This window comes from Muscardinus avellanarius (genome assembly GCF_963383645.1).
Source record: "Muscardinus avellanarius genome assembly, chromosome: 9".
In the NCBI taxonomy this organism is placed as follows: domain Eukaryota; kingdom Metazoa; phylum Chordata; class Mammalia; order Rodentia; family Gliridae; genus Muscardinus; species Muscardinus avellanarius.
This window is the reverse complement of record NC_137795.1, coordinates 61769649-61782942: the sequence shown is the minus strand read 5'-3', so window position 1 is coordinate 61782942 and position 13294 is coordinate 61769649. Positions and strand designations below refer to the sequence as shown.

Sequence of the window (13294 nt, the reverse complement as noted above, 5' to 3'; positions counted from 1 at the left end):
GGCACGCCAGCTGGGGCCCGGGTCGCGGGACTCTGTGCCCCGGGCCGAACTGCGAGTAGCACGCCAGACCCCTGGAGAAACCGGGCCCAGAACAGAAAAAGATAAAGAAAAATATCGGAGAGGTGGTAAGAAAGCCGTTATGGATGCCAGGACACTGGAGATGCAGACAAAACTTATCTAAATGCACTGGAACTTATGGAAAAATTCGCCGTGAAAGAGGACTGCTATTTCTCTATATTGGTAAGAATCTCAGACATCACATATAAGGAGAGAGTTTAGCGGAGACCAAGGAGAAATGCGGTGTTGAAAGAGTTCTCTGCGATGGTGGTGGAGACTTGTATTCAGGAGAAGCAGAAACCGGATCTTACCAACTTTATTTTTTTGGAGAAATTACACCAAATGTCGAATGCTACCATCACGCATGCTTAGGAACACTGGACAACATTCAGAGTGGAAAAAGAGCCTGGGAAGGATTTGAAACGGTGGAGGCAGTGGCAATGCCAGTGGTCAATATTCGGGGGAGGCAGAGATCTGATACATTACAACTGGAACCTTTGAAATAATAAACACAGAGACAGTGATCGGAACCTGCTGAGGGGTCAGGCGGGCGCCGGGGCCAGTGGCCGACATCGGAGCTTGCTGTGAGGCAAGGCCACTACTGAGGCCTCCGCGGCCAGGATTGGAACCTGCAGAGGGGTTAGACCGATGCTGGGGCCAGCGAGGCCGGCATTGGAGCCTGCCATGATACAAGGCTTGTGCTAGGGCCTCCGAGGTCGGGTCCGGAACTTGCTGAGGGGTTAGGCCGGTGCTGGGGTCAGCGAGGCTGGCATCGGAGCCTGCCGTGAGGCAAGGCCAGTGTTGGGGCCCCCGAGGACGGGACCGGAGCCTGCTGAGGGGTTAGGCCGGTGCTGGGGCCAGCGAGGCCGGCATCAGAGCCTGCCATGAGGCAAGGCCGGTACTTGGGCCTCCGAGGCCAGGATAAGAGCCTGCCTAGGGGTTAGGCCGGTGCTGGGGCTGGCGAGGCCGGCATCGGAGCCTGCCTTGAGTCATGACCAGTGCTGGGGCCTCCGAGGCCGGGATCGGAGCCTGCCGAGGGCTTAGGCTAGTGCTGGGGCCAGTGAGGCCAGCATCGGAGCCTGCCGTGAGGCAAGTCCGGTACTGGGGCCTCCGAGGCCAGAATAAGAGCCTGCCGAGGGGTTAGGCCAGTGCTGGGGCCAGCGAGGCCGGCATCGGAGCCTGCCTGAGGCAAGGCCGGTACTGGGGCCTCCGAGGCCAGGATAAGAGCCTGCCGAGGGGTTAGGCCGGTGCTGGGGCCAGCGAGGCCTGCATCGGAGCCTGCCTTGAGGCAAGGCCGGTACTGGGGCCTCGAGGCCAGGATAAGAGCCTGCCGAGGGGTTAGGCCGGTGCTGGGGCCAGCAAGGCCGGCATCGGAGCCTGCCGTGAGGCATGACCAGTGCTGCGGCCTTCGAGGCCAGGATCGGAGCCTGCCGAGGGGTTAGGCCGGTGCTGGGGCCAGCGAGGCCGGCATCGGAGCCTGCCATGAGGCAAGGCTGGTACGGGGGCCTCCGAGGCCAGGACAAGAGCCTGCCGAGGGGTTAGGCCGGTGCTGGGGCCAGCGAGGCCGGCATCGGAGCCTGCCTGAGGCAAGGCCGGTACGGGGGCCTCCGAGGCCAGGATAAGAGCCTGCTGAGGGGTTAGGCCGCTGCTGGGGCCAGTGAGGCCGGCATCGGAGCCTGCCATGAGGCAAGGCCGGTACTGGGGCCTCCGAGGCCAGGATAAGAGCCTGCCGAGGGGTTAGGCCGGTGCTGGGGCCAGCGAGGCCGGCATCGGAGCCTGCCTGAGGCAAGGCCGGTACTGGGGCCTCTGAGGCCGGGATCGGAGCCTGCTGAGGGGTTAGGCCGCTGCTGGGGCCAGTGAGGCCGGCATCGGAGCCTGCCATGAGGCAAGGCCGGTACTGGGGCCTCCGAGGCCAGGATAAGAGCCTGCCGAGGGGTTAGGCCGGTGCTGGGGCCAGCGAGGCCGGCATCGGAGCCTGCCTGAGGCAAGGCCGGTACTGGGGCCTCCGAGGCCAGGATAAGAGCCTGCCGAGGGGTTAGGCCGGTGCTGGGGCCAGCGAGGCCGGCATCGGAGCCTGCCGTGAGGCATGACCAGTGCTGGGGCCTCCGAGGTCAGGATCGGAGCCTGCCGAGGGCTTAGGCCGGTGCTGGGGCCAGCGAGGCCGGCATCGGAGCCTGCCGTGAGGCAAGGCCGGTACGGGGGCCTCCGAGGCCAGGACAAGAGCCTGCCGAGGGGTTAGGCCAGTGCTGGGGCCAGCGAGGCCGGCATCGGAGCCTGCCTGAGGCAAGGCCGGTACTGGGGCCTCCGAGGCCAGGATAAGAGCCTGCTGAGGGGTTAGGCCGGTGCTGGGGCCAGCGAGGCCGGCATCGGAGCCTGCCTTGATGCATGACCAGTGCTGGGGCCTCCAAATCCGGGATCGGATCCTGTCAAGGGGTTAGGCCGGTGCTGGGGCCAGTGAGGCCGGCATCGGAGCCTGCCTTGAGGCACGGCCGCTACTGGGGCCTCTGAGGCCGGGATCGGAGCCTGCTGAGGGGTTAGGCCGCTGCTGGGGCCAGTGAGGCCGGCAACGGAGCCTGCCGTGAGGCAAGGCCGGTACTGGGGCCTCTGAGGCCAGGATAAGAGCCTGCCGAGGGGTTAGGCCGGTGCTGGGGCCAGCGAGGCCGGCATCGGAGCCTGCCATGAGGCAAGGCCGGTACTGGGGCCTCGAGGCCAGGATAAGAGCCTGCCGAGGGGTTAGGCCGGTGCTGGGGCCAGCGAGGCCGGCATCGGAGCCTGCCGTGAGGCAAGGCCGGTACTGGGGCCTCTGAGGCCAGGATAAGAGCCTGCCGAGGGGTTAGGCCGCTGCTGGGGCCAGTGAGGCCGGCAACGGAGCCTGCCGTGAGGCAAGGCCGGTACTGGGGCCTCTGAGGCCAGGATAAGAGCCTGCCGAGGGGTTAGGCCGGTGCTGGGGCCAACGAGACCGGCATCGGAGCCTGCCTTGAGGCATGACCAGTGCTGGGCCCTCCGAGGCCGGGATCGGAGCATGCCGAGGGGTTAGGCCGGTGCTGGGGCCAGCGAGGCCGGCATCGGAGCCTGCCGTGAGGCAAGGCCAGTACCGGGGCCTCCGAGGCCAGGATAAGAGCCTGCCGAGGGGTTAGGCCGGTGCTGGGGCCAACGAGGCCGGCATCGGAGCCTGCCTTGAGGCATGACCAGTGCTGGGGCCTCTGAGGCCGGGATCGGAACATGCCGAGGGGTTAGGCCGGTGCTGGGGCCAGCGAGGCCGGCATCGGAGCCTTCCTTGAGGCAAGGCCGGTACTGGGGCCTCCAAATCCGTGATCGGAGCCTGCCAAGGGGTTAGGCCGGTGCTGGGGCCAGCGAGGCTGGCATCGGAGCCTGTCGTGAGGCAAGGCCGGTACTGGGGCTCTGAGGCCAGGATAAGAGCCTGCCGAGGGGTTAGGCCGGTGCTGGGGCCAGCGAGGCCGGCATCGGAGCCTGCCTTGAGGCAGGACCAGTGCGGGGGCCTCCGAGGCCGGGATCGGAGCCTGCCGAGGGGTTAGGCTGGTGCTGGGGCCAACGAGGCCGGCATTGGAGCCTGCCATGAGGCTAGGCCGGTGCTGGGGCCTCCGAGGCCGGGATTGGAATCCTGCCAAGGGGTTAGACCGGTGCAGGGGCCAATGGCCAGCATCGGAGTCTGGCGTGAGGCAAGTTCACTCCTGCGGCCTCCAAGGTCGGGACCAAAGCCAGCTTAGGGGTTAGACCGGTTCAGGGGCCAGCGAGACCAGAACTGGGGCCTCCCATGAGGCAAGGCCGCTGCTTGAGCCAGCGAGATCTGGATCAGTCCACTGAGTAGCCAGGCCACTACTGGGACCATCAAGAGTGGGATTGGTACTTGCAACACAGCATGCACAGAGAAATATCGCAGAAAATATAAATCAGACTCTTCTCTTAATCTGCAATAACTAGGAGGAAAAGGGCAACAGGAAGAGGTTGAGCTATAGAAAGGGCCCTATAGTGAAGCAACTAATGTGACCAATCAGAGGGTACGTAATACTGGAGGACGGAGCCTCTTTAAAACGCAGGAGGTACATAAACAAATGTATCAAAGTAAATTACCAAAGAAGTGTGGGATGGAGGGAGGGGGAGGGAATGGGATGGGGGCTGGAGGAGGGCTAATTGGATGATGTGTGCTTGTATATCCTCTCAAGTCTTGTACTCCAATGTGATTGATATATGACTACAATGCACCAATTTAAAAAATAAATTAATTAAAAAAAAAAAAAGTTGTGATGTAGCATTACAGAATATATAAGTGAACTGTAAATTCTGATACTATAAACCTTATTATAGCAATCAAATTTATAAACATTTGATTTATTGGTAAAACAATTTTCCTATGCTTAAAAAGTAAATTTTATAAATTTAACTGTACAAAATACTATAAAACTGTTTTCACGCACTCTATTTATATCCCCAATTTTTTGGCAAACAAAACATTAGTGAACCTATTTGTAAAAGCAGGGAACTCAAACTTTAGAAAGTATTGTTAATTTTTGAGTTAAAGAATATAGCAAAATTCTACCTATTTGCAGTACTGGGAATGGAACCCAGAGGCATTCTACCTCTGGGCTACACCCCAAGCCCGATTTTATAATTTATTTGGAAACAGCGTCTCACTAAGTTGCTAAGACCCTCACTAAATAGCTGAGGCTTGCTTTAAACCTGTGCGATCCTTCTGTCTCAGCCTCCCAAGTGCTGGGATTACAAGCGTGCACCACCATGCCCGGCTCAAATACTATTTTTTAAAAATATTGTATAAGCACAGGCTTGTAGTCCCAGTACTTGGGAGACTGAGACAGGAGGATCATAGGTTCACAGCTAGCTTCAGCTACTTAGTGAGGCCCTTAGCAATTTAGTGAGACATTGTCTCAAAATAAAGAATAGAAAATAGGGCTGGGATTATAGCTCTAAGGTAGAATGCCCATGGGTTCAAACCACATACACACAAAAAACTCTATAAAAATATGACCCTGATACAAATTTACTTACTTTTCTTCCAATGATTCAGAATTTATTTATCTATTTATTTTTGTGGTACTGGGTATTGAAACCTGGGGCATTATACCTCTGAGCTACATCACCAGCCCTATTTTTTATTCTTTATTTTGAAACAAAGTCTGAGTTGTGGAGGACCTCACTAAGTAGCTGAGGCTGGCCACAAACCTGCCATCCTCCTGTCTCTGCCTTTCAAATACTGGTATTACAAGCATGCACCACCAGAATTCATAAAAGCAAGATCTTCCCTTCTTCCCCCCTCCTCCCTTCGCCCCTCCCCCTCCTCCTCTTCTTCTTCTTCTTTTTCTTTCTTTTTTTTTTTTTTTTGGTGGTGCTGGGGTTCCTGAAAGCCCTTCTACCTCCGTGCTACACTCCCAGACCTATTTTATATTTTTATTTGGAAACAGGGTCTCTTAAGCCAGTGTGGCTGGCTTCAAAACTGCACAATCCTCCTGTCTCTGCCTCTCAAGCACGGGGATTACAAGCGTGCACCACCACGCCCGGCTCTTCAACTATTTTGAAAAGAACTTTAGAAAATGGAGCAAAAGTTCATATATTCTCTTAATACCTTTAATGATCTCTTTTAAAAATATTCTTCTACTAACAATTATAAATACAATTACCAAAGGCTGAGAGAGAAGGATCATGGTTTAAGGACAGCCTCAACTACTTAGCGAGGCCCTTTGCAACTCAGTGAGACCCTATTTCAAAATACAGAATAAAAATTTAGTCTGGGGGGTATAGCTTGGAGGTAGAATGCCCCTTGTGGCGAGCCATTAAGGTTTTCCCCTTATCTTTACTAAAAACATACTTCTGACTGACCATGCCCAGAGTCCACAAGGTTTGGGGCCTTGAAAGCTTCAAGGTTACTAATGCTAATGATGATATTGTTCTGTCTCAGCTAAGACTAGGTTTGTGTTGCATCAGGGTATTGTTTGACCTGCCCGGCCATTGGAATTTTCCCTCCAGGGTAACCTAAAGCAAAAAACTATAAATACCACTAGAGAAGAAGCCCCAGTATCGGCCAGTAGAGATGTCGACCCAGTAGAGATGTCAACCCGGGAGTTGACTGGCGATCCTTCCATGCTTAGGAATAAATCATATTTGGAATTTAATTCTTAAGAGTTATATTATTTCATCCTCACGCCTCTCTTCGGAACCCGTACTTTTGCCGGCTGGCTCCGGCAGCCCCTAGGTTCCATCCCCCCCCCCCCACACACACACACATACACACAATAAATAAATAAATAAATAAATAAATAAATAAATAAATAAAAATACACTTACCAACAATCTTGCCATGTTTATCACGTTTCACTCCCAGTTCTTTTTCTTCCTTTCGCCATAATTTAATTAAGAGACTAGCAGCTGTCTGATCTTTCTTCCCTCTCCAGGCATTGACATGAGCTGCAGTTTTGGGATTATCACAAAATTCAACCATTATTCCAAGTATTAGATTGCAGAACTTTTTTTGGTTCAGCTTCAGCAAGGAAAGAGAAAAGAAAAAAAGTTGCAACAAATATTAAGAATGATTGACTTAGTTAAAAATAGAGAAAAACACTTGTAATGTCAGTAAGTTCCTTCTACAGTTGTTACAGTTAGATATAAAATGTCCCCCAAAGAGCTCATTTGTTAATATTCAGGGTTGATATAATGCATCGTAAGGGTTGTAATCCCAGAAGTGGATAAATCCATTGTAATGGACTTCCCTGGGGGGTACCTCTTGGGTGTGGTTGGAGGTGGTCCCTGGGGGTGTGTGGCTTTGGGGATTACAGAAAGGTCCCTCCCCATTCCTGTTATTTCTCTTGCTTCCTGATGTAAAGTGCATACCATGTGCTCTCTTTTCACACCCCCCCCACCGCCTTGCCCTGAGATTCAAAGTCCTCAGCCTCACATGATCTGAACCCAAAACCATAAGAAAATCTTTCTTCTAAATTATGTGGCTCATCTTTAGATTATAGCTACAAGAATGTTGATAGATACAATATTCAATACTCTGTTAAATACTTTCACATATTAGAAATTAAAAAGGCTGGGCATGGTGGTGCACGCTTGTAATCCTAGTACTTGGGAGGCTGAGACAGGAGGATCATAGGCTTATGGCAAACCTCAGCTACTTAGTAAGGCCCTTCACAACTTAGTGAAACCCTGTTTCAAAATAAAGAATAAAAAAGAATAAAAAATAAGGCTGGGGGTATAGTCTGGAGGTAGAATGCCCCTGGGTTCCATTCCCAGTACTGCAGAAAAAGAAAGAAAGAAAGAAAAGAAAAGAAAGAAGGAAAGAAAGGGAGGGAGGGGAGGAGGAGGAGGAGGAAGAGGAGAAGGAGAAGGAGGAGGAGGAGAAGAAGAGGAGGAGGAGGAGGAGGAGGAGGAGGAGGAGGAGGAGGAGGAAGAAGAAGAAGAAGAAGAAGAAGAAGAAGAAGAAGAAGAAGAAGAAGAAGAAGAGATTCAGTATAACTGTGAAGTAGTCATTATGTCATGGCCAAAAATGGATGCATTTGGTTGAGTTGGGAAGGGAAATTTGATATACAAGTGAAAATGTTAATTTTTTTTTTTTTTTTTTTTTTTTTTGGTGGTACTGGGGTTCCTGGAAGCCCTTCTACCTCCGGGCTACACTCCCAGACCTATTTTTTATACTTTTTTATTTGGAAACAGGGTCTCCTAAGCCAGCGCGCGCGGCTGGCTTTGAACCTGCGCGATCCTCCTGTCTCTGCCTCCCAAGCGCGGGGATTACAAGCGTGCGCCACCACGCCCGGCTAAAATGTTAATTTTAAGAGGAACTAGTTCAGCCACAACATGGTTCACTGCAATTACCTGATCTTTCTAGTTTATTTGTTTTTTTAAGGTTTGAAAAGATTCATATTAGTTACAATTTACTTGTTATCAAGAGAATAACTGGTGTTAAAGTCAAATATAAAAAATAAACATGAGACATGGTTTTGCAGTTTAGTAAATCAGTATCCATAAGTAGTATACAAGCATTTACAAAAACCTCCCTTGTCATCAAGTATATTTTATTTATTCATTTATTTATTTATTGCAGTACTGGGGATGGAACCCAGGGGCATTCTACATCTGAGCTACACCCCCAACCCTATTTTTCATTCCTTATTTTGAAACAGGGTCTCACTGAGCTGTGAAGGGCCTAAGTAGCTGAGGCTGTCCGCAAATCACGATCCTCCTGTCTCTGCCTCCTGAATGCTGGGATTACAAGCATGTGCCACCACGCACGGACTTATTTATTTGAAAGGGGGTCTTTCTTTTTGTCTTTTTGGACTGGGGATCAAACCCAGGGCGGTGTACTTGCCAGGCAAGCGTTTTGCCACTGAGCTACATCCCAGCCCTATTTTATTTATTTTATAATAAACCAAAATTTTGATTAGAAAATTTTACCCCTAACAATGACCTCTCTGCAGTAATTTTTCTATGTGGAATATTCTTGTTAACTTTCATCGTATCCTGCTAATAGAACAAAGCAAAGGAAACATGCAGCCTTTTGTTTGAATGGCAGTTTCTGCTTCTAACAGATAATACTATCTAAAGGGTGTTATTATGAGCTATGTAAGACTTGTGGCACTAGTAAGCTCTCAATAATACTCAACCATCATTAGCAATTAATATTGCACACTAAATAAATATCTTAGCAGAATTCTATCAAGCAGAACTCTCAATCACGTTTTTATTTTATTCCTCTACTTCACTTTTAGGAGTAAGAGCAAGTATCAAAGGTTGAAGCTGATATAAAACTGAAAAAATATCAATTTGTAATGAACCTTACTGGTTCAACCCACATCAAACACTAGTAAGAATATTCATTAGTAGCAACTACAAAGCATTAACATGTGTCAGGCACTATTATAATTGATGTATTTATGTTTAGACATAATATATTTGATGTATTTATGTTTAGACTCATCAGCACAAGCATGCACATAATACACACACACACACACACACACACACTCACACACACACACTCACACACAGTATCATCATTTAACCCGTCCAACAGTGTGATGAGGTAAATACTGTTGTTAACCCTGTTTTATAGATGAGGTCATTATAAAAAGAGCTATTAATCAGTTTTCTTTCAGAGATGTGAAGAGACATAATTAATTTTTATCATGTTTATTAAAGTGAAGTTGGTTTATTATTTTGTTAATAAAACTAAGAATGGTGATAATCATAGACAGTAGCTATGGCTAGAACTCTCCATGAAAATGTTTTTCAAATTTTCATTGAGACAAAAATTATAATTTTCATCACTTCCATATCATTCTGACTACCAACCCCACATAGCACTGAGGCTAGAACTGAGGTTTATATTCTTCACAGCTGCTATGTGGCGACTGCTAGAAGGCCTGGCTTGCTCCCTCCTGCTCATCCTGCCAAATGCTGCTTGTCTGACTCACCAGACTTCTTCCCATTACACACAAACTATACACAGCGGTTGCCTTGTGAGGGCAACGCCCTGCATTTGATCTCCAGCATCCCTTCCCCCACCCACACCCTATATAAAGCCCCCCAAAACTCAGGTCTATCTTAATACTGTGGGTAAAGTTAGAAGCTTTTGATAAATGGAGTATAAGATTTCATACAGTCTTGCTCTTCAAAAATTGATTTTTAGCAGGCCAATAGTGTATAAGGAAAATAAAAGAAAAACAAATTCTCTGCTTACCTGTATTTGGGAACAGTAACCTGAGTAAACTGATTTCTTGACTGGAGGAATTTTCAGAACCCTTAATATGCTAGTGCTTGATGAATCTCCAAGAGGAATTTTGTTTAAAACAATACACGTGAACATAATTAAGGGACACATTTATTCACAAAATAGTGCTCTGTGACACTTGGTTTGGAAAAGGTTAATAAAGACATATTTCTTGTTTTACAATTACAATCATACTTACTGCCAATATATCCAAAAGAAGAAAAATGCCTTCCTTTTCAAGAAAGCAATCTTCTGAGGAATAACACCCCAAAACACAGCACCTTAAAAATTTAAAAATATATACTCATTTGATAAACATTTAATATTAAATTTAATCGATCAAACTTTCTATCAAAGCATTCCTTTAAAACAAGTAGTTGTTTTATGTTTTAAAATAGAACTTTGAAGAAATTTTACCAGTAGTTTAATTTCAACTATTTTAATCTATACCAATAAATTATTCAAACTGCCTATTTATTTCCTGTAAGTACAACATTCTCCTTTGATTTCATGATATTAATGATTCATACATATCTCCTTCAGTTGCTCTAATAACTATTTTTTCAGGGTTTATCTATTTATTGTCTTTCACAGTGTTGGTATATTTCATTTGGCAATTCCTGATTACATCTTTTTTGCAGTTGAAATTATTTGCTAAAGAGTTTGCTGCTTAAGTCTGTACAGATCACAAGGAGTGAGGGGCTGATGCTGCTTCCAGGGCTACTTTCTTTTTGTGTGTGTGGTACTGGGGATAGAACCCAGAGGCTTTCTACCTCTTCCAGATCTATTTTATGTTTTATTTGGAAACAGGGTCTCATTAAGTTGCTGAGAGCCTCACTAAGTAGCTGAGGCTGGCTTCAAACCTGTGGGATCCATCTGTCTCGGCCTCCCAAGTGCTGGGATTATAAGCGTGCGCCACCATGTCTGGCCCAGGGGTACTTTTACTATTTGTGCCAGTAGGGCTATGGGCAGAACAAGCTATTGCTGGTGGTAGTGGTAGTTAGTAGTAACAGAGAATAAACTATGTTCTTCCCAGCACTGCAAACTGGCTGGGACCACCTCCCCATGTCTCGTTCCTCAATATGGCTCCCTCTTGAGCATTCTACTGCTTGTTTTATGATGGCTTTAGGGGCACTGGGGTTGGGACACGGGCAAACTTGGTGCCCCAAATGCCAAGAACTTAGCCTCTCCAGTTCAGGTGGTCCAGTACTAGTGGTCCTAGGTTTTACCACTTCTAGGGTGGCCAGACATTTAGAAAGTTAGTATATGTGGATGAGAAAGTAAATTACAGACCAAATAAAGCACATGTCCCTCCTAATGTCTATGAACTTTACCCAAAGAGTTGAAATGCTGAGCAGAACAAACAGGCTGAGTAAATGGCAACTCCTCTGCCTGGCTGCAGAGCTGAAATGGAAACTTTCAGACTCGAACTAAAAAACTAGCTCTTCTTGAGTCTCAAGCATATCAAGTTTTCAGACTAAAACTTGGACCAATGGCTCTCGTGGTCCTCGGAGCTAGGAACTAAACTTGGAACAATGGCTCTCTTGGTCCTTAGAGCTAGGAACTACACCATCAGCTCTCCTGGATCTCCAGCTTGATGACTTTTTTTTTCCTAACATGGGACTTTCAGCCTTCACACTTCTGTGAGCAAATTCCTTAGAATAAACCTCTATTTCTATATAACTCCTATCGGTTGCTTCTCTGGACAACTTTGACAATATCTAAGAGCAAAGAGTTAAAAATAAAAACAAGACAATATTGGTAGAGAAGAAAAAAGTTGGAAGACTTACTCTACCAGATACTCAGACTAAGTGACATAAATATTAAAGTAGTATGGCATTCCAGAGGGACACACAAGTGACCATGAAAACAGAGAAGGGAGCCCCACGACAGAACTGAAATATAAGGACACTGCTGTATGAGTAACAGTGGATACTTGTGTTTTTCTAGACTAGGCCAATGTGGAATGGACTTAAATCACAAAAGCAAGGATTTGAATTTAGATAGAACTTTACTATTTGAGTGATGGGCAAGATTACTTGACACTGGTGAGTGTCATTTTTGGAGTAACCTAAAATAAAAGACATAAAGTTATCTCACCAGTGTGGTTTTGAGGGAAGAAAATTGGTGCGTATACTGTAGAGTTAATTTTCTCTTTCTGTGATTCTACCTAGTCTGGTTACAGTGATACTTACCAAATGCTGTCCAATGTGCTAAATAGAAGTACATTATAGCCCAAGCCACTCTGTATCTTCTTGGGGTCAGTTTTCATTACATGAAGAATTATATCTACTCCTTCAGTTCCAAAAATCTCCTGTTTAAGAGATTTGTTTAAACTTACTTCTTGAAATAAATATGTAATCCATTCCTCCCCACTTCATCCAGTCACCCAAAACAATTTTCATACCAGAAATATATTGTTATCAAACTCTTAGGAAAAATAATTTTAATATAATTTTTAAAAATCGTGAGCCGGGCATGGTGGTGCACACTTGTAATCCCAGCATTTGGGAGGCTGAGACAGGAGGATCTGAGTTCCTGGACAGCCTCAGCTACTTAGTGAGGATCTTTGAAACTCAGTGAGACCCTGTTTCAAAATAAAGAATAAAAAATAGGGCTGAGGGTATAACTTGGAGGTAGAATGTCACTGGATTCCATCCCTTGTCTGTCTGTCTGTCTGTCTGTCTGTCTGTCTGTCTGTCTCTCTCTCTCTCTCTCACACACACACACACACACACACACATCAGGAATTTAAGATAAATTATTTTAAAAGTAATTATTTTAAGAGAGGCCATCAGTCAACATGCCAACTTAATGTCTCTTTACAATTTTTGTTTTTCTTTCTTTCTTTTTTGAGGAACTGCGGGTAGAACCCAGGGCATTCTACTCTACCTCTGAGCTACACCCTTAGCCCTATTTTTAACTCTTGGTTTTTTTTTAATGAATTTTTAAATTTTTTTTAATGTGGATCATATTGAAAATGGCATACATTCAGACTGTGCTTGCTACCCTCTCCCACGCCCCACTTCCCCTTTCCCTCCAACAATGAGTGTCCAGGTTGACCATGCTACACTCATAGTTTTACACATATTCAAATGTAGCTCCTCCATTAATCAACCTCAGCCTTCTTCCTCTCCTACCCTTCCTTTCTAGCTTTGCTGAGGTTTTGCCTCCATTATCTGGAGTCCCACTCGTATTTCTAATACTCCCTAGTTTGGACATATTAGAGAAAACATTTGTCCCTTTTCTTTCTGTGCTTGACTAATCTTACTTAACAATGTTCTCCAGGTCTTTCCATCTTCTTGTGAATGACATGATTTTGTTCTTCTTTATAGCTGAGTAGAATTCCACTGTGTATATTTCCCATAATTTTGCAATCCATTCATCTGTTGATGGAGACCAAGGGTGGTTCCATATTTTGGCTATTACGAATTGTGCTTCTATGAACATGGGTATGCATGTTACTGTAGTTCTCTGATTTCAACGCTTTTGGAAAGA

At 46.8% G+C, this 13294-nt stretch overlaps 1 protein-coding gene across 1 annotated transcript in view; it reads right to left on the bottom strand.

Moving 5' to 3' along the window:
* The window catches only part of CFAP69 (cilia and flagella associated protein 69), a gene marked incomplete at both ends in the record, with an annotated part of 75275 nt that overhangs the window by 11194 nt on the left and 50787 nt on the right, over positions 1 to 13294 (bottom strand). Inside the window, 3 exons of the mRNA XM_080701194.1 lie at positions 6376 to 6568; positions 9996 to 10077; positions 11992 to 12110. Of these exons, the coding sequence (XP_080557320.1) occupies positions 6376 to 6568; positions 9996 to 10077; positions 11992 to 12110 (394 nt within the window). The remainder of the gene's footprint in view (positions 1 to 6375; positions 6569 to 9995; positions 10078 to 11991; positions 12111 to 13294) is intronic.